Source organism: Glycine max, chromosome 5 (genome assembly GCF_000004515.6).
Source record: "Glycine max cultivar Williams 82 chromosome 5, Glycine_max_v4.0, whole genome shotgun sequence".
Classification (NCBI taxonomy): Eukaryota; Viridiplantae; Streptophyta; class Magnoliopsida; order Fabales; family Fabaceae; genus Glycine; species Glycine max.
In genome coordinates this window covers 27,008,832-27,029,594 of record NC_038241.2, presented here as the reverse complement: position 1 = coordinate 27,029,594, position 20,763 = coordinate 27,008,832, and the positions used below count along the sequence as shown (strand labels likewise).

Genomic DNA, 20,763 nt, shown 5'->3' with positions numbered 1-20,763 from the left:
ATCACATGATTGACATCCATTGTTTTCCAGAAACTAGAGTGCCAAACACTTGAATGCTATTGATTAACACAGTAACACTTTTGATCTTTAGCAATGGGTATACCACTGCTCTATTGCAGCAGAGTAAACAGAAGCAACATTCCATAAGAATCATTGGTATCCGTCACAGTAACACTTCTAATCTTTAGCAGTGGGTATACCATTGCTCTATTGCAGCAGAGTAAACATAAGCAACATTCCATAAGAATCATTGGTATCCATGGTTCCTATGCATCAAGAATATGAGAGATTAAGGGGATCTCTTAAAATGCAGCACAAAATCATGATATAGGTGACAAACCCCCTACCTTACCTTGGTTGGAGTTCTTTCCACGTGAAAGGGTTTTAAGAGGAGTCAAACTACTGCAATTTTCTCTCTTAAAATGGAAGAAAACACAGGGTTTGCCTAAAGGAGAGTGGCAAATGTTCACTTCTTTTAGGCACCAAAGATCTTATTTATAAAAATATTAACTAGGGTTATTATGACTACTTTGATTACAATTGAACTCTTAATCCTCTTAATTTTAAGTTGAATTTTAACAAATTTAAACCACTTAATCCATGTCTTAATTCACACATGTACGTTACTCAGATTGAATATCTACTTACGAACACCATCAAGAATTGTAAGGATGTTTTTTGTGCAACAATGATTTGTCCTTTTTCTTAAAATAGTGACCTGGAAATTCTAAGATTTCATTTCTGTAGTAGAGAAGAGCTCTTAGCTAATGTGTAAGATTTGATTTCATGTTCTAGAGAAGTTGTAATTATTCAATGTTATAAATGCTAATGTACCCTTTGCTAACTATTGAGTATCAAACTATCATCCTATATGAGACGGGTTGGTTTTGTGACTTTTTCAACAAAAGTAACAGAACATGAAATTGATAATTAAAGAGCATGGTTTAGGTCATTTAAAACTGATATTGAAGCAACTTATATGTGTTCTTTTATCCCTAGAAAAATAATTGAAGTTTGTATTCAGCTCATCCACACTTATCACACTTGCATGAGCTTAATTTGCACCTTAGTAGAAAAACATGATGAGCTCTTAGCAAGCACTCTAGATCCAACAAGCTTCATGAACCATGATGCATTGTTTTTGTCATTGTTGATGAGTTTGTTGTGGGAAGTACTCAGGATCAAGTAATATATATATATATATATATATATATATATATATATATATATATATATATATAACTACAGCCCCTCAAGTTTATATTTTAGTTTTTTTGTCGTACTTGATTCTCCTCTTTTCTTGTTACTCATGTGATATTTACAAATGAAATAATATTTGTTGCCCTTAATGGTGTATCATGAAATTACTAAATCTGGTAAAAAGCCTACTAGTGAAATATTGGAAGAAATGTTGGCATGCCAGCAAGTCCCTTATGATACATATGTGAAAAATATACTTGTTTAGAATGTAGGACAAAGTTGTAAAACTAAGAAACTTTCGGATTGTTGAATAACAAAATGATATAAAAAACAATGGAACCATCGTAGTATTTTTAATTAAATCGATTCAAAAAATAAAAAAAAAGTTGGTTATTGGATTGTTTATTAGTTAAGTATCTGGATCCAAAAGACCCGGTAGATTTTGTACTTCGTTTTTCTTTGATGAAAAAAAAATCATAAATGTAGAAAAAAATTCATCAAAGAAAATACTTTATCCGTAGTAAAGGAAAAAATGAATTGTAGGGATGGAAAAGCCGTATGCATCAATACGTTGAAAATGCTTGTACGGTTATCTAATATTATTTTTGCCCATTTTTTTTATTTTCTTATTTGTATTTATCACTTTTACCTTTACCTTTCTAGGATTTTTTGCACCTAACTCCTATAAATTTGGACAAATTTAAGTGTTATAGTAGTACTATAACACTTTAAATTTTGGACATACCAAAACTACTAAAACTATTTGTACCAAAACTTTTACATTTCTCTGGGTACTGCAACAACAAATGTAAAATTTAGATAGACTTGAAAATGAAACCAAACCTGTTCCCTAAGAGTTCATGGAGTTAATTCATGGTTTGTTCTTCTTGCATATTGAATTTCCCCCTCTTAATATCAGGCCTTACAACTTGGATGCTTGTTTCTATTGAAATTACAAATGCTTAATTTCCCATTTTGTGCATATATCATATTTTTTTTTGTATTGTAGCTAAATAAAGCATTATCTTTATTAGTCTTCTATGGGTTCATTTGATAAGGCCTTAATAGATTAAATTATGTCTGACTGTGTATTGTTTTACTTCATGTTTCGATTATTTCCCCCATTCACCTTACAGATTATATCTGCTCTTCAGAACCAATTAAGTCTTGTTTTACTATTAGTTTAATCAAGTACACATTTTTCTATACCATATCACTGCATCCCCGTACTCTTTGTGGTTGTTAGTCATCATCTTCCAAGGTATATATTTATTTGTGACACTGCTGTGCTTATTACATGCTTGTTGATATATGAGTATTGTTTTATATTAGTAGTTATGTGCATTGTGAGTGAACCTTAGTTTCCTGTTTGAGATTCAATACACTGATTAATACGGACAATTTGGATTAATCGATGTATTGAATCTTGAATTGTCCGTTTGGATAGTTTGGGAAGACTTATTTTTATAGTTGATTCATACGTATAGGTGAATTCTATTTTCTATGATTTGAAGAAATTTCGGTATACTGTATTTCACTTTGTTTTTCGGGTGCATACTTGATTGCGGTGGTTGTGCAACATGTCAATGCTTTCATCTTGTGTACTTGGAGATCAATGTAAAATGCTGCCAAAAATTTGTCAAATCTAAGAAAAGAGAGTAAACCTTTACGTATGAATCTACTATAAAAATGTCTTCCTAAATGGGATAGGGCCACACCTTTCATGAAGAAAGTGAGTTTAGCATGCATGACTGATAACTTAATGAAGTTTGACAGCAAAGAGGAAATATGGATCGAAGTTGGATGAAAGCATCACGCATCAGTGATGAGTATGAGAATGGGGTTTGTCATACCCTAATTTCGTCCGGGGACGTTCATTGATCTTTTGATCCTTGCTAGTTGACTTACAGTGTTAAACGCTAGTTATAGTGTGAAACAAATGATCATTCAGTGTTTTGATCAAGAATGCGAAAAATACCAAAAAAAAAAGGGGGCAAAAGGGTTTTTTTCCTTGGTTTTCCTAGACCCTAGCTCGCCCAGGCTAGCCTCTGGCTCGCCTGAGCGAGCTCCAGCTCGCATGGGTGAGCTGTAATTGCACCAAAGGAACCCTTTGCCTATAAATAGGCATCCTAGGGATGTTTTAAGGGGTTCCAAGGTTTAGAAGTGGAGGGAATTGAGAAAAGAGAGAAAAAAAGAAGAAAAAAAGAAGAGGAAACGAAGCCGAGGCGCTACCGAATCGTGACCTCGATCATTCCTTACTTTGTTGCTTGTTTTGTGTTCTTTGCACCGTTGGTTAGTTTTATTTTTGAGGATTGAATGTGATCTATGTACCCTTAGGGGTCCCCCTTGTTATTATGTGCATATTCAATTCCTCCATCTACCATCGGTGATCTCATTTTCTTTATAAAGTTCAATCTTAACCGATCACTAGTGTTGTAAAGTCGTCTTTAAAGAGGTTGAAAGTTAATAAACAAAACCAAGATAAAACCAATTCATAACCTCTTCTTTTTATCAAATATTACTGGAGATCGTTTCAAGGTCCAACGTCTTAACGATTCTCTCCGCTTTTCAAATTTAAAAGATCGTTTCAAGGTCCAACGCCTTAACGATTCTCTCCGCTTTTCAAAATTTAAAACATCGTTTCAAGGTCCAACGCCTTAAACGGCTCTTTGTTCGCAACTAAAATGAACCTTTCAAAAGCATAAAACCAACTCAACACACAAACATTCAAACTTAAAGAACTACGTAGGTCTGAATTTCTCATCACACTTGAGGATACATAGGAGCAAGGACAACACCCTTGTCGACCCCAAAAAAATAAAAAATATGAAAAAGGAAAATAAATAATATTGAATTCACATTTTTGCACACTCGATTAAAGGCTGCCGTCCCTTGTGACGCACATGTGGGTTGCTAATACCTTCCCCATGCGTAAACAACTCCCGAACCTTTATTTTCAAAATTCGCAGACCTCGTTTTGGTTTTTCTAGCATTTTCCTTGAATAAACATTGGTGGCTAGTGCACGCGTTTTCTTCATGTGAAGACATACTTTTATTTTTGCCCTGCCCTCCCGTCGAAGGGTAGGTTGCGACAGGGTTGAACAATTCATACAATTTACAGAATGTAATGGACAAAGTTTGGGGGGGGGGGGAATTTTTCTGTCCATGTGTTAAATGTGTGAATGGGAGACGTCAATCAGTAAATGAAATAAGATCATATATTATATGTCATGGGATCATTCCGAATTTAGCAAAATGGATATGGCATGGGGAATTGTCAGACATGCCAACAGTTTCTCGCACTGAGCCGGTTGATGAAGACATCAGAGATCATATAGAAGACATGATTCGCGATCTTGGACAAGATTGTTTTCAACAAGCACATGCACCTTTGTATGATAAAATAGAAAGTGATTCAAAGAAGCCATTGTATTCGGGGTGCACAAGTTTCACAAGGTTGTCAGCGGTGTTAGCTTTGGTCAACTTGAAGGTAAGATTTGGGTGGAGTGACAAAAGCTTCACTGAATTTCTTGTGATATTGAAGAAGATGCTTCCTGAACAAAATGCATTGTTGAAAAATCACTACAAGGAGAAGAAGATTTTATGTACTGTGGGAATGGAGTACCAGAAAATCCATGCATGCCCTAATGATTGCATATTGTACAAAAATCAGTTTGCAGAAATGCGTAAGTGCCCCACATGTGGGGTATCATGGTACAAAATCAATGATGACAAATTTAGTGATGATGCAAGCAAAAACAATAGTCGTCCAGCAAAGGTGTGCTGGTATCTTCCAATAATACCAAGATTTAAGGGATTGTTTGCTAATGGACATGATGCAAAAACCCTTACATGGCATGCAGATGGAAAAAAAGTGATGGATTGCTCCGACATCTGGCTGATCCTCCTCAATGGAAGACAATTGATCATTTGTATCCACATTTTGGAGATGAGCTAAGAAACCTAAGGCTTGGTCTTGCTTCAGACGGAATGAATCCTTTTGGTATTAAGCACAAACCACAGTTCATGGCTTGTTTTGTTGATGATTTACTACCTCCTTCCTTGGTTGTGCATCAAGTGAAAATACATTATCCTATGTATGATGATAGCGGGTCCAAGGTAGCCTGGGAATGATATTGATGTGTATCTCAATCCGTTGATTGAAGACTTGAGAAAATTGTGGGTAGACGAGGTTTATGTGTGGGATGAGAATCTATAGTAGACCTTCAGGTTATAGTCAATGGTGTTTTGTACTATTAATGACTTTCTAGCATATGGAAATTTAAGTGGATATAGTGTCAAAGGACATCATGCATGTCCTATATGTGAGGGAAACATGAGCTTCATCCAACTGAAACATGGAAATAAGATAGTATATGTCAAGCACCGAAGATTTCTGAAACCTTATCACCCGTATCAGCAATTGAAGGAAACTTTTAATGGAAGTCAGGAGAATGAAAGTGCATTGCAACCATTAGCTGGAAACGAATTTTATGATCGGGTGAAGGACATCATAACTATCTTTGGGAAGACCCAAAAGAAGACATCATCTTAGATGAACATATGGAAGAAAAGGTCAATATTCTTTGATTTTTCATACTAGTCTGATCTACATGTGTGTCATTGTCTAGACGCAATGCATGTCGAAAAAAATGTCTGTGATAGTTTAATTGGTACCCTTCTTAACATTAAAGGCAAGACAAAGGATGGTTTGAAATGTCATCAAGACCTGGTTGACATAGGAATACGAGAGTAGTTGCATTCGACAACACAAGGTCGGCAAATGTATCTTCCCCCAACATGCCACACAATGTCAACAATAGAGAAAAGAAGTTTTTGTCATTGTCTGCGAAGTGTAAAAGCCCCACAAGGATACTCTTCAAATATTAAGAGCCTTGTAGCCCTCAATGATCTGAAGTTGGTTGGCTTGAAGTCTCATGATTGCCATGTCTTAATGCAACAACTATTGGCTATAGCAATTCACGAAATCTTTCCTGACAAAGTTAGGGTTGCCATAACCCGTTTGTACTTCCTTTTTAATGCTATTTGTAGCAAAGTCATTGACCCTCGATAATTGGATGATTTGGAGAATGAGGTTGCCATTGTTCTTTGTCAATTAGAGATGTATTTTTCTCCATCACTTTTTGACATAATGATTCACTTAATTTTTCATCTCGTGAGGGAGATCTGGTTGTGTGGTCTGATTTTTTTTATGATGGATGTATCCAGTTGAGCGATACATCATTAAAGGGTTATACCATAAATCAATACCGACCATAAGCTTCCATTGTTGAAAGGTATGTTGTTGAAGCTATTGAGTTTTGTTCTTAGTACATTGAAACAGTTCAATCTATCGGGCTTCTTGAAACTCGTCATGATCGGAAACAGTCCAACCATTTAGAAGAGTTATAACTTTTAGAAAAACTTAAAACCAATTTGAAAAAGTCAAAAACCTTTTGAAGAGTTACATCTTTTGATTTATTCAGAAACAATCACTGGTAATCGATTACCAAATCAGTGTAATCGATTACACAAAGCTTTTATGTGAAAGGATGTGACTCTTCACATTTGAATTTGAATTTCAACGTTCAAAGGCACTGGTAATCGATTACCAAAACATTGTAATCGATTACAACTTTTTGAAATTAATTGGAATGTTGTAAATTCAATTTGAAAACTTTTTCAAAACAATTTTGTTACTGGTAATCGATTACAACAATTTGGTAATCGATTACCAGAGAGTAAAAATTCTTTGGTAAACATGTTTTGAGAAAAATCATGTGCTACTCAATTTTTGAGAAAAACTTTTCATACTTATCTTGATTAAGCCTTCTCTTGATTCTTGAATCTTGAGTCTTGAATCTTGATCTTGATTCTTGAGATCTTGAACCTTGAATCTTGTTTCTTGACTTTAAACTTTCTTCTTGAGTCTTGAATTCTTCTTGATTCTTATCTTGAACTCTTGAATTGTTCTTGATTCACTTGAGTTGTTCTTTGATTGATCTTTGAGCTTTTTGTCTTCACCTTTGTCATCATCTTTTGTTATCATCATTATTATCATCAAAACACCTTTGAATCATCTTTGATTCACTCCTGCAGGTATTTGACTATTGTTTGATATCTACCTGGCAAGAAAATTGTAGAATATTTAGATAGTAATATCTTTCTAGAGATCATATGGTGTTTTCCTTGATCGGAAATCTTTGTTTTTGGATAATAATATCTTTCCAGAAACTCATTCGTATATGAAGTATGAGCTTAGAGATTCGTCCGGTTTAGGTCAGAATAAGAATAAAGATATGCGCTTTCTTTGATTTTGAAAATTTTGATGTAGAGTTCAATTTATGAGCTAATTTTTTTTTATGGATGGTTTGTTCCCATTGGTGTGTACGGTATTCAACATTACTTTTCGATATTGGGTTCGTTGGTTCTCATTCCTCTCATTATAGTTTCGGCAATGGGAGGCTCTCATGTGAGTGATTTCATGTTTTCTCCATCTAAGGCCATGTTTTGATAAACAAACTTCTCCGTAAGCACTTATAGGAGAAGAGAATCAAAATGTAAAATGAATTAAGCTTTTTTTTCCTGAGTTTAAATTAGCTTATACATCTTAGCTTTTGGAGGAGTTAGATGGGAGGACTTCTGTAAAAGTTAAGAGTGTAATTTGATTTTAAGTTATGACTTATGAAAAAAAACTCAATTTTTTATACTTTCTTATTTTCTTCTCCTATAAGTATTTATAGAAACAAGACCTAACTGAATTTTTATTCATTTATTTTGGTGAATTTGTTAAGTGGGTATTGTTATCTAATGTGTTTGTGGGTGTAGGAGGATACTTCTGCGGTGGCGTCAACTGTGCTCTTTGTTTCGGGAATGACTACACGTTGCATACAAGTTTTGGGTCGAGGTTGCCCTTGATGCAAGGGCCTTCTTTTGTTTATCTGGCCCCGATGTTGGCGATCATCAAGTCCCCCGAGTTTCAACGATTAAATGCAAATGTGTGTTTTTCTTCTCCTTTCTGTGTTTTGGATGATGTTTCTGTTGTTAGTTATTTGTGAGATGTCATGAGCTTTTGTATTATGTATATTGTGAGGTTTTTGATAGGGTAATTGAAACTAAGACTGATGATGAAAATTTTTTGTATCCATTTTCAGAAATTCAAACATATAATGAAGGAGCTGCAGGGGACTATAATTATTGGATCGACTTTTCAAACTTTTCTTGGATATTCGGGACTTATGTCACTGTTAGTAAGGTATGATTGTGGGATTTTTTATGTCCGTTTATTTCTCTTGTTTTTTAGTACAAACTTCGTTGTTTCATCACACAACATTTATTCTTGTGCATTGATTGAGGCAATTTATAAATGTGGTGCTAATTGCTATAGTATGAGAGATACGAGTAGAATATTTGTAGGAGAAGAATAATAATGGGAATTGGAACAATAGGGAAATTTAATATTGCATAAACGCTAGTGCTTTAAAATATTGTATATGTTGGCGTTGTTTATTTGACTTTTTGAAAGGAAGTTGTGTTTCTCTTTCACTATTAATTAAAGTTGTTCTCTAGTAATTAATACCCATAATCATTGGTTGGTTTAATGTATCTATGAATAGCTTTATGTTACCTTCTAGGAATTCAATTTTAAGAACCTGAGATTATTCTTACATGAAAATGTGTTGTTTCAAATGGTTAAACATAGCGTGTTCGATATAATCTTTCCACACCATTTATCATGTCTTCTTCCCACCTAATATGTCTATAAATATAATTTCTTTTGATTTAATTTTAGACAGTGCACGGCCAGTTTTGATGCTTCCATTCATTCTAATTTGTGTACAGTTCATTTTTTTCTATTTCTTTCACTATTTAATAATAGTAAAAAAATTGTTGATGAATCATTGCTTAGGCTGAGGATTTATAGGGGTTATATTGAAAAATTGTGCAAAATTAATTACATATGAAACTGGCTATTTGTGGGAGGTTTGGAGTCCACTCCACACACCTAAAAGTTTCTTCCTAACACAGTTAGTAGACCTCCATACCCTCAATCAAGTATTCAGAATGCATTTGATGTATCTCATTGCCAATATTGGTCAGATTGTTGTGGGGATTAGAACTGTTTGAATGTAATACGTGTCAAACTGTCAGAGTTAGAATACATTTTTGTATAAAATAAGCTGTATTTTGCCCCTTTTTTGGCAAGTGTTAACTCTTGCTTTAGCCTGCGGTAATGAGTGTGTTAAATGGAGCATGCGAGGGGTTGAGATCATATTTTTTAACTTCACTGGGTACTTTTTCTTGTGGATTGCAATATGGTGGTATTCACCTCTCAATACCCCAGAGTCCCAGATCTACCCACTTTATGGTGATTAAATGACTAGTGTTTGAGTTGTCTGAAATGAAAATATTACATGTCATTTGAATTTCCAGGTCGATCAATCCTGTGGTTGTATCCCAACTATTGCTGCAGTAGGACTTTCATTTTACAGCTATGGTTTTCCACTAGTTGGTACATGTCTAGAGATTGGTGCAGTGTAGATATTAGTGGTTATTGTTTTTTCTCTTGTAAGTTTTTTGAATTCAAGTTTCCACTGCTTATAGATGGATCATTGCACTATGCTAAGTGCTAACATGCTTAATTTATTCTTTCTTGCTTAAAGTTAGGTACACGGGAAGCCAAGCATGAATTAAAAGGACCTACATTATTCTAATTGTATTTTGCATTTGGTAATCTAATAGTAATACTTAGTCTTGTGCAACTTAAACCTACACAGTTAGAACACAAAAATGTATTTACCCATTATTTAAATAATTACTTTTAAACAGTGACTAGGTTAGGATGCCACTACTAGAATAATGGTTATTTACGACACACTAACTACGACGGTTGCTCGAATACGTCGTTGAAGGATACGTGGTGACAGTGTTGTAATTTTTACGAATGTATATGATGATGTTTTTCAAATAACCGTCTTCAAATGGTGAGTTTAACGATGTTAATTTGAAAAATCGTCTTTGAACAGGAAGTACAACGACAGTTTGAGGAAAATCATCGTAGTTGTATTATTAGTACAAGGACGGTTTTTATATAAGACCATCTTTGAATAAACTTACTCATTCTCACCACTGTTCCTAAATTCACTAACCTAGCTTCTTCTCAGTCGCATGTAACCTTCTTCTCTGCTTTCGTTCATCGTTGTCGAAGTTGTGGATTCCCTCGAAGGTTAGAATTGAATGACTCCCTCAAAGCCCCCTTAGTTTTATGTTTCACTTCGACTTTCTCTGACCCTCCTGAAATTTCTGCTTAAAAGTGTGTTTGTCTTTGTGTTTACAGTTGTGACCTCAAACCCACCCACCCTCTCTCACTCAAGCTTTCACTGGGCCCTCTCTTTCTTGAAGCTCTGCAAAGCAACACCGAAGTAGTTAATCTATCAAGTGTCTCTGTCAAAGGTGTTTGTGTAGGTAAGAACCCCTGTCCGTGAAGTGTTTGTTTTCCTTCGATGTGGGTACTATGGTTGAATCCATGGCCCTTTTGACTGGGTTGTGTGTGGCTAGGTCTATCACTTCTCAAACAGACAAATTAGGTCTTAGAATATCCTCTGGGCTAATGAGATAAATATCACCAAGGTACAAGTGATTGGTGGGAATATAAACACAAAAAAGCTATTTCTCATGTTTGTTCCTTAGGACCACTAAAGAAGTGATGAACCCAAGTGCATACTCACCAACACGAGGATGCCTTATGATGGCAACTTCTTTGAAAGCCTTGGAGCTTTGATTTGTCAAATAACTACAAAAAACTCGAGTTTGCTAATTAAATGAAATAAATGACAAACAAATAGATGAATATGTTAAGAAATATACCCAATGATATTGCTGCACTTATTTGCTTATAGGCAACATATATATAGCTTACAAGAGGCATTTTCTTGATGAACCATTCACCTAGGGTATGAACTGAAGTTCCTAACCATGATGACATGAAAATTCCAACCAAAAATATGAAAGTGATGGAAGTAATAAATCTAAGACCTCTCGATTGCTCGAATTAGTTAATTATAATGAAAGATTATATCTCTTACAAATAGCATAAAGAGATGAAGATGTAAATTTGAGAGTTGAACTTGAAACTCAATGTAACACCCCATTTTTTGTAAAATAAATTAAAAATGATTTATTTCTTTAAAAATAAATAGTTTTAGAAAAATGATGAGGTTTTTATAATTAAATAAATAAGGAGAAATAACTTTATTAATTAAAATAATGGTTTGAAGGAAAAAAAAGATATTTTATTTATTCATTTGATAGGAAATAAAATATAGTTCTTGTTTATAAAATAATAAAAATAGAGAAAAATAGAGTAAATAATAGGCTGAGAGTACCCTAGCGATAAATAGAAACACGTTAGGTCAGTTTTTAGACTAACGATATGTCTCTACGCTTCCTCTTCCTCTCAATTTCATTTTTCCTTCTTCCTTTCCCAAAACCCTCACTTCTTCCTCTCAATTTGCGAAACAATAATGTCTGAGGTGAGAGAAATGTTCTTCGCATCGTAGCTTTCTCTTTTCTCGTAGAGACCCAAAACTTGTCCCAGTAAAACTATGATCCCGGACTCATCAACCGTTGGATCGTTGTAAAATTTGCACATCCCCGTTGTTGGGATTTGTGAAATAATGTCCACAAAGAGAGAAACATCCCTCGCATGGAGACAGTAAAATGGAGGCTTTAATACCTTCTCTTTCGCTCTAACGCTTGGAAATCCTAATAGAGCAACCAGAGGAAAAACTTGAGGAATCTTGGACAACTGCTAGAGATGCTACTATCACTGTCGAAATACACACGTGAGCCCGCTTAGAGGTAAGGGATGAGTTTATCGCAATTGGGGTTAGAATGAACATGTGTAAGGATCCTTAGAGGATTAAATTAGGTTTATTTTGGGATATTTATTGAATTATAAATTTTCCTTTATGATTATAAATATGATATTATTATGTTTGACGAACCAATTGATGTCTTGATGCGTATTGGTTGATAAATTGAGTGCTCTTGGTGTTTTCGTGTTTTTTTACCTATGATTTTGATATGATTATGTGAAATTATTTGAGGGGTTTTACTCCCCATGTTGTGAGAAACATTTTTGTATAAATTGTTTGCATTTTGGATAAGATTTACTAGGTGAGCATGATAAATTGTAATATTGAGATCAAGAAATTGTGATTAAAATTGTGTGTAAATGATAAATTAAACATGCGATGAATTGTGGGATAACATGTTGCTTTGAGATTATAATATTGTTATTGAGATTGAGTATAAGTGTAAAGTTGAACATGTGTTAATTTGTGAGATACACGTAAACATGTGTTGGTGGATTGTGACATTGTGAGATATTTAATTATCCAAAATTTTGTTTTATTTTATAAATTTAAAGGAAAATAATTGAAATTTCTTAGCATCCTCACCTGTAATAGCATCGATGCTTTGGCACATAGCACTGCATTACTGACAGATGGAAATCCATTGGCAAAGGAAAGATTCAGACCCATTAACTTGTCCGGGGATGAATTCACTAGAATAGTAACATCATCTACACCATCATTGCCAATTGTTGTCCATCCCTCATCAGTAAACCCATTGAGTGCCTCATTAAAACCCCTGACATAACATAAAATAGTTGTGAGATTCTAAATTTATTTGCAAAGAATTTGAACAAAATCACACCCCTTTAGTAGAATATATTAACCTGCTCAATCTTTGTCTAAGAGCTCATAGTGCAGTCGGTCGTCTACCCCACGCAGTGACGTTGGACTGAGAAACTTCATGTGAAATCTGCCTTAGATGACGTAGGGCCTACGTGGAAAAGAAAAAGACTTACACATGCCATGGTCCATTTAAATCAGTTAAATATAATAGAAATAAGCTTTCCATCACTAAACACTCAGTTGGTTCAATTATAAATACATACAAGATAAGCACAAAGAAGTGCAATGAGTATACCTAGCCAGTCGCCTACTAATCAACACAGTAGATACACCAAAAGTCAAAAACAGAACAATAGCTGATACAATAGATAGAAGGATAACCTATTTTTCTAACAAAATCCACTAATCAATATTGTTACTATAGAATTAAATAATACAATCATATGGGCATAAACAGGGACAAAAATAAACACATTATACATGAAGTTTTATCATCTGGAAAAGTGACAAAATAACCATACTGCCATAGTTGTCTTCTGAGCCAGTACTGTTGATGATTCGTACAATGGACGTAGCACCTCTGGCACACTCCATGGCTAACAATAGTATAAACGCGCTTAATTTTGAAGTTAAATACAAAACAAAAAATATTATATATTTTGATGCAACAATTCAAATTACTGTACCTTTAAATCCATATGATCAACAATGTGGATGATGGAACCACCTCCTTCACAAGGTCTGATCAGGTACCCACTAGGCAGCATCTCAGCTCTAACAAAATGCTTCACGGGAGGCATGCTTGGACCATTTTGAGTATTTTTAAGAGACCTCTCATAGATTTAAGGCACACATTAAGAATGATTTAGACACATGTGCATAGAAGAACTTAACAATGGGACTAGACCATTGCACAGGTGAGGTATGCTATTAACTACAATATCTAATCAAATACAAATTTTTGGATGATAATTTTTAGAGTCATTTACCACTAGGCTTCCATCTTCTAAAACAGAAGTGTATCACAACAACCAGAAGTCTCAAGCAGGAGCCAATGTGGTTGGTGCATATAGCTGATCATCAAAGGCAACAAGCATACAAATAAGTGATTTGGTTCCAATTCTGTTGGTAGTTTATTAGATGATATTTGATAGTTTTAGAGAATTGTTTTAGAAAGAAGGCTATGTCATTAATTTCTTGGATGATCAATTACAACATACCAATTGCCTATTTATAGGCTCAAGTCACCAACCTCTCAATGGTGGTGAATGCTTCTACATTATAGTTCTAGATTGTTTTACCATATTCAAACACATTATAGTTCTAGATTGTTCTACCATATTCATACACACTATAGTTCTAGAATATTCTACCATTTTCATACATATTATATTTAAGAATATTCTAGAAATTTGTAGCAATTTCAACACTCCTCCTTGATGCAAATTTCTGTGACTCCGAGCATAGCTCGTAATTCTTCAAATCTTGGTCTCGGAAATGCCTTCACGAATATGTCTGCAATTTGATCTTCTGTTCTACAGTAGTCGAGTTTGATCTCTTTAGTTGCTTCAGCTTCTCTGATAAAGTGACACTTGATTGCTATGTGTTTTGTTCTGCTGTGATGAACTGGATTCTTCGCCATTGCAATTGCTGATTTGTTGTCGCAGTTGATTTTAGTAGGCTCATCTTGTTTTTCTCCCATGTCTTCAAGTATCCTACGAAGCCATATAGCTTGACTTGTTGCTTCAGCAGCTTCCACGTACTCTGCTTCTACTGTTGATTGTGCTACTGTAGCTTGCTTCTTCGACGCCCAAGAGAACATTCCCGATCCTAGTGAGAAAGCATAGCCAGAGGTACTCTTCATGTCATCTGCCAAACCTTCCTAATCACTGTCGGTGTAGCCAAGTAATTCTGAGTTGGTTTCGGTAGTATATCATATACCGAACTCTTTTGTTCCTTGTAGATACCTCAAAATTCTTTTTCCTGCTCCAAAGTGTATTTGACTTGGGCTTTGCATGAATCTTGATAGAAGACTTGTAGCATACATTATGTTAGGTCGTGTAGCTTGAGACTTGATGTAAAGTGTAGGCTCACTCTTGCTCCTCCTGAATCCTTGATCCATGAAATACTAATCGATTTTGCTATACCATGCTCGAGGTGCTTGCTTCAAACCGTAGAGTGCTTTTCTTAGTCTTAACACTTTGCTTTCTTTGCCTTTAGACACGAACCCTTGTGGCTGCTCCACATAGATCTCTTCTTCAAGTACGTCGTTAAGGAAGGCGGATTTGACATCTAGTTGATGGATACTCCATCCTTTTTGTGACGCAAGAGCTATTAGAGCTCTTATGGTATCAAGACGAGCTACTGGTGCAAATGTCTCATTGTAGTCAATTTCAGGTTGCTGTGAGTAACCCTTAGCTACTAGCCTCGCCTTGTGTTTCTGTATTGTTCCATCAGGGTTGAGCTTTGTCTTATAGACCCACTTAACCCCAATGATATCTTTTCCATGGGGATGATTTACTAACTCCCATGTGTTGTTTTTCTCGATTATCTGTATCTCTTCTTCCATTGCCTTGACCCATACTTCCTGCTTTGACGCTTCTTCAAAGCTTCCAGATTCAAGTATGGCCAAGTTACAGGTTTCATATATGTCCACCAAAGATCTTACTCGTCTTGGAGTAGACTCTGGTGATGATAGTCCTTGATCTTGTTGTTGTGGTGGAGGTGAAGGTGGTTCACCTGGGTCTTCTTCCTCAGCTTCTTCTTGAGGTAGTTGAGCGGGTATAAGAATGTTCTTCTCCAATTTTTCTTCATCCCAATTCCAAGAAGCGCATTTATCAACTTCAACATCTCGACTGATGAAAAGTTTCTTAGTTTGCAAGTTGTAGACACAGTAGCCCTTAGAGATATTGCTATACCCAAGGAAGATACCTCGTATAGTCTTGTCTTCAAGCTTGTGCCTCTTCACGTCTGGAATATGAATGTAGCATATAGATCCAAAGACCCTTAGGTGCTTTGCTGATGGCTTTTTCCCATTCCAAGCTTCAATTGGAGTCTTGTCTTTTACAAACTTAGTTGGACATCTGTTGAGTATGTAAACAGTAGTGTAGACTGCTTCAGCCCAGAATGTGTTAGGTAGTCCTTTCTCCTTGAGCATCGATCTAGCCATTTCCATAACTGTGCGATTCTTTCTCTCGGACACTCCATTTTGTTGAGGAGAATATGCGACTGTAAGTTGTCACTCAATGCCTTCATCCTCACAAAATCTTTCAAACTCACGAGAGGTGTACTCTTTGCCGCGATCACTTCTTAGTACTTTTATCTGTTTTCCACTTTGATTTTTAGCAAGGGCCTTGAACTTTTTGAATACTCCAAAGACTTCTGATTTTTCTTTTAGAAAATATACCCATGTCATTCTAGAGAAGTCATCAATGAAGAGTATGAAGTACCTGTTGTTCTCATGTGATGGCGTCCTCATTGGTCCACAATCGTCCGTATGTATCAGCTCCAATAGATCTTTCGCTCTCCATGCTCCGCTTGTTGAGAAAGGAAATCAGTGTTGCTTACCAAGGAGACATCCTTCACACACTTCATTGTTCTTCTTTATGCTTGGAAGATCTCTCTTCATGTTCTTCTCATGTAACAACTTCAAAGCATGTGTGTTGAAGTGGCCAAATCTTCGATGCCATAGCCATGAATCATCAACTTGTACCTTCATGGCAATGTTTGTTGCATATTTTAAATTTAGAGGGAAGCTTCTATTGCTCTTATTCATATTTACTTGGGCTATCTTAGACCTTTTATTTTGTTGTCTAAGATTTTGCATACACCTCCTTCAAAGTGAAGTGTGTAGCCTCTCTCCATCATTTGGCCAATGCTTAGAAGATTTTCTTTTAGGCTGGGAACTAGTAAGACATCATGGATGAGTCGCGTACCTTTATCTGTCTCCATCACGACAATGCCTTTGCCTTTTGATTTAACCACACTTCCATTTCCCAGTCGAACTTTGACTTTGACAGACTCATCAATGCTTTCGAAAATAGTCTCATCCTTGGCCATGTGATTGCTACATCCACTATCCAAGTACCAGCTTCCTCCCTTTTCTTTTATTGAGTCTTGAGTGGCATAGAGCATACATTGTTCTTGATCATGCTCCTCTGCGATATTGGCTTGATGCCTATTTTTGTTGCGACAATTTTTCTCTACGTGCCCAAACTTCTTGCAATGGTTGCATTGTGGCATATTACGGAACCAAGAATTTTTCTCTGCGTGGCCTTGCCTTTTGCATATATTACATGGAGGATTTTTATCTGTTTTGTTCTTAAGGAAATTCCTAGAACCTTCTCTTCTTCTGGATGTTTCTCCATAATTTTTCTTTCCTCCATTTTCTTTATTTTGGGGATGAAATTTAAACTTTGTCTGGAAGGCATTTTCAAGTGTATCTTCTTTATGCCTATACAGTCTTTGCTCATATGCTTCAAGAGAGCCCACAAGTTCTGTCTCTGATAGAGTGGACAGATCTTTGGTTTGCTCAATCGTTGTCACGATTGTGTCAAACTTTTGGGGCATAGTAATTAGAATTTTCTCAACAATTTTCTTGTCAAGAATATCTTCCCCAAAAGCTCTCATTTGATTAACTATTTCTTTAACTTTAGAATAGTAATCTTTAACTGTCTCATACTCCTTCATCTTTAATAGTTCAAAATCTCTTCTTATACATTGAAGTTTAACGGCACGTACCTTAACACTTCCTTGAAACTCCTCCTGCAATGTGTTCCACGCTTCTTTGGCAGTCTTAGCTCCCATAATTCTTGGGAAAATTGGATCAGTCACCGCTTGTTGCAAGGTGAACAACGCCTTTAAATTTTTCTGTTTATTTTTCTTCAACTCTTTTTTTTGAGATGCATTAAGAGCTGAAGTATCCGCGAGAACATTGAAGCCTTCTTCTACTATGTCCCATAAATCTTGAGATGAAAAATATGTTTCCATTTTAACACGCCAGGAATCATAATTTTCACCATTGAAGATAGGGACAGAAATAGTTGACGATTGAGTAGTTATCCATAGCTTAGAAAAAATATTATTGGAGTGGGTTAATAGTACAAAGGAAATTTTTGAAGTAGTTGGGAGGATTTTGGAATGGTAGGTAGGTAATATAACTATGCCTAATGTATGACCGAACGTAGCTCTGATACCACTGTTGGTAGTTTATTAGATGATAGTTGATAGTTAATAGTTTTAGAGAATTGTTTTAGAAAGAAGGCTATGTCATTGATTTCTTGGATGATCAATTACAACATACCAATTGCCTATTTATAGGCTCAAGTCACCAACCTCTCAATGGTGGTGAATGTTTCTATATTACTTTAGGTCTTTCTAGAGTTTTCATGATAGATTAGTATCATGATAGTTCTAGGTTCTTCTATCTTATACATACACTTATAGTTCTAGATTGTTCTACCATATTCAAACACATTATAGTTCTAGATTGTTCTACCATATTCATACAGACTATAGTTCTAGAATATTCTACCATTTTCATACATATTATATTTAAGAATATTCCAGAAATTTGTAGCAATTTCAACAAATTCATTAAGATAAAATCTTCATCATTGCACTATAATTTTTTACTTTACCTGCATATAAAGTATCTCAATGGTTCCACCATTTGTTGTGGAGAGCACATTGAGAACATCAACAGCTCGGCAATCGTGAAACCACAAAGGCTGATCTTTGAGGATTTCTGCAACCTGGAAAGAGTATGTTTGATCGTGTGACGGATAAACTTAAGCCCAACAATCAGTAATATAAATAATAGTAAATCTTAATGCTTACCCTAGTGAGTTCTAGTCCCACTAGACCACAGGCTCTAGCTGCCACACCTGTGCAACCATGAGAAATAGCAACGATTCCAATGGAATCCGGACCAGGCTGTGCACATTCAACAAGAATTAGTGAAGAAACTTGATTTTATAAATGTTTATAGAAACATGTATGCCACTAATTTATTCAAAAGAATGGAAATCATTGCAAAAGAAGATTATCAAAACATGGGTCCAAGATGACAATTTTACAATTCCTTTACCATTCAGTTTATGGTTTATCCCTATGAAATAAATGAAGAGAAAAACAATTAATTGGTCAACCAAAGGAAAGAGTTACTAGGATACCTTCATTCCATGCATTTGGACCCACTCAACAGCAGTCCCAGTAGCCTTAGAAAGAAATTCTGCTAAAGTCTCTTCTGCAATGGACAAAAGCCTGGGAAAAGAATAAGACATGATTCCATAAGCCATGAATACATAACCAAGTTGTCTCAAATCACAGTGACAGAAAGGGACCCAATAATCATACTCCCACTAACCATGCAGGACTTGCATCCAGTGGGGGATGTTGAGTTATCAAATTGTGCTGCTGACCTCTCGTCACAACCGATTCACAATTTGTGTCTTTATTGTATACCATCTTACTCTTGCATATGTAAAGAGGCAATTTTTCGATTTGAACTCATGACCAGTTGATCACTAAGGCACAACTTTACAATTGTGCTAGAGCTCGCACTCAAAAACACACTTAAGCTTAAATAAAATTATATCACTCTTTTAATTATACTAGTATTTTTTTTCCTTAAAAATTTCTAACAGGTGTATTGGGCAAGTGGATTGTTGAGAAATAAGAGATTTGAGCATATTCCAGAGGAAGTTCAGCTCATGTATGAATACAACATTGTGTCCAATGAGGAAGAAGACTCATTCAGCTACACAACCCCAAATGGTGTATCACAATGGGTGTTATTTCACAATGGTCAGCTAAAGGACACAACTAGGGGAAGTGAGATTGCTAGAGCTGACACATTTTATGGCTACAACACCGATGGTGGTTGCCAGAGATGGGAACAACCCACATGTAGGAAGAAATCATATCAAAGAGGTACTGCAACAACTCAAGCAAAATCTTAAATCTCTTTATCTCTTTCACATGTTTGTATGGAGTGATTTGACACTTTACATGAAGTGTAAAGAAAAATAATCTAAACTAATGCATCCTAGTGCCCCCAAGGTTCCTCGCTATGCGAAGCTACAAGAGAGGGTCGTTTTACGCAGTCTTAGTTTTGCATATGCAAAAAGATTGTTTCTGGATTTGAACCCATGACCAACCGGTCACCAAGGCCCAACTTAAATATTTTCTTTTTATTACTTTCTCACTTTATTAAGCGATTTTGGCATTTTATAAAAGTGTAATGGGGTATAAAGAAAAGAATTATGAAATAAACATGCATACTAGTCACATTTAAAACAAAATTTTCTAGGTGAGTGATTCAAGTGTTGTTTGCATTACTATTAGTTGTCACATTTCAAACAAAATTTTGAAGGGGAATGATTTGGTGAATTCAAATAACTTTGAATATGTAGGTCGAACAACTTAGTGGAATAAGGCTTTGTTGTTGTGTAGATCCTACAAATTTTAGGCCTCATAGTCACATGGAAGTGATTCCTTAGTAATGTTCCACCCGACATATTTCTACATACAAAATCTTAATTTTTGTGTTGAAGAATAATGTTTTGGTACACTTATCTCACTCCCTCTCTTCTAATCTATACACTAAATATCAATCAACTGGTAACACGATGCAGATATGAAGAAGTCGATTCGTGTTCATTTTGCTGCAGCAGTAGTGTCACTTGTGAAATTCTGATACTGAGGACAGATGTCGTACAGGATGTCACGACATCCCGCTTCAGAACATGCAGATTATATATGACAGTATGAACAGATTAAACAAGTAAATAACACAAGAGAATTGTTAACCCAGTTCGGTGCAACGTCACCTACATCTGGGGGCTACCAAGCCAGGGAG

General features: G+C 35.5%; 1 protein-coding gene and 1 pseudogene across 1 annotated transcript; one reads left to right on the top strand and one right to left on the bottom strand.

The window, feature by feature from the left end:
- The first annotated feature begins 4,483 nt into the window (after positions 1-4,483).
- On the top strand, positions 4,484-5,755 carry LOC113001671 (uncharacterized). The gene is made up of 2 exons (XM_026128569.1): positions 4,484-5,132; positions 5,472-5,755. Exons 1-2 carry the CDS (start codon positions 4,484-4,486, stop codon positions 5,753-5,755), a joined length of 933 nt encoding a protein of 310 aa, XP_025984354.1.
- Positions 5,756-9,963: 4,208 nt separating this feature from the next.
- LOC100799574 (homeobox-leucine zipper protein ATHB-15-like) lies at positions 9,964-19,370 on the bottom strand (annotated as a pseudogene).
- Between the last annotated feature and the right edge of the window lie 1,393 nt (positions 19,371-20,763).

Coding starts and splice junctions, on each gene's coding strand:
- LOC113001671 (XM_026128569.1), top strand. CDS start 4,484: ATGCCAACAGTTTCTCGCACTGAGCCGGTTGATGAAGACATCAGAGAT. Junction 5,133..5,471: donor TGGAAGACAATTGATCATTT/GTATCCACATTT, acceptor ATGACTTTCTAG/CATATGGAAATTTAAGTGGA.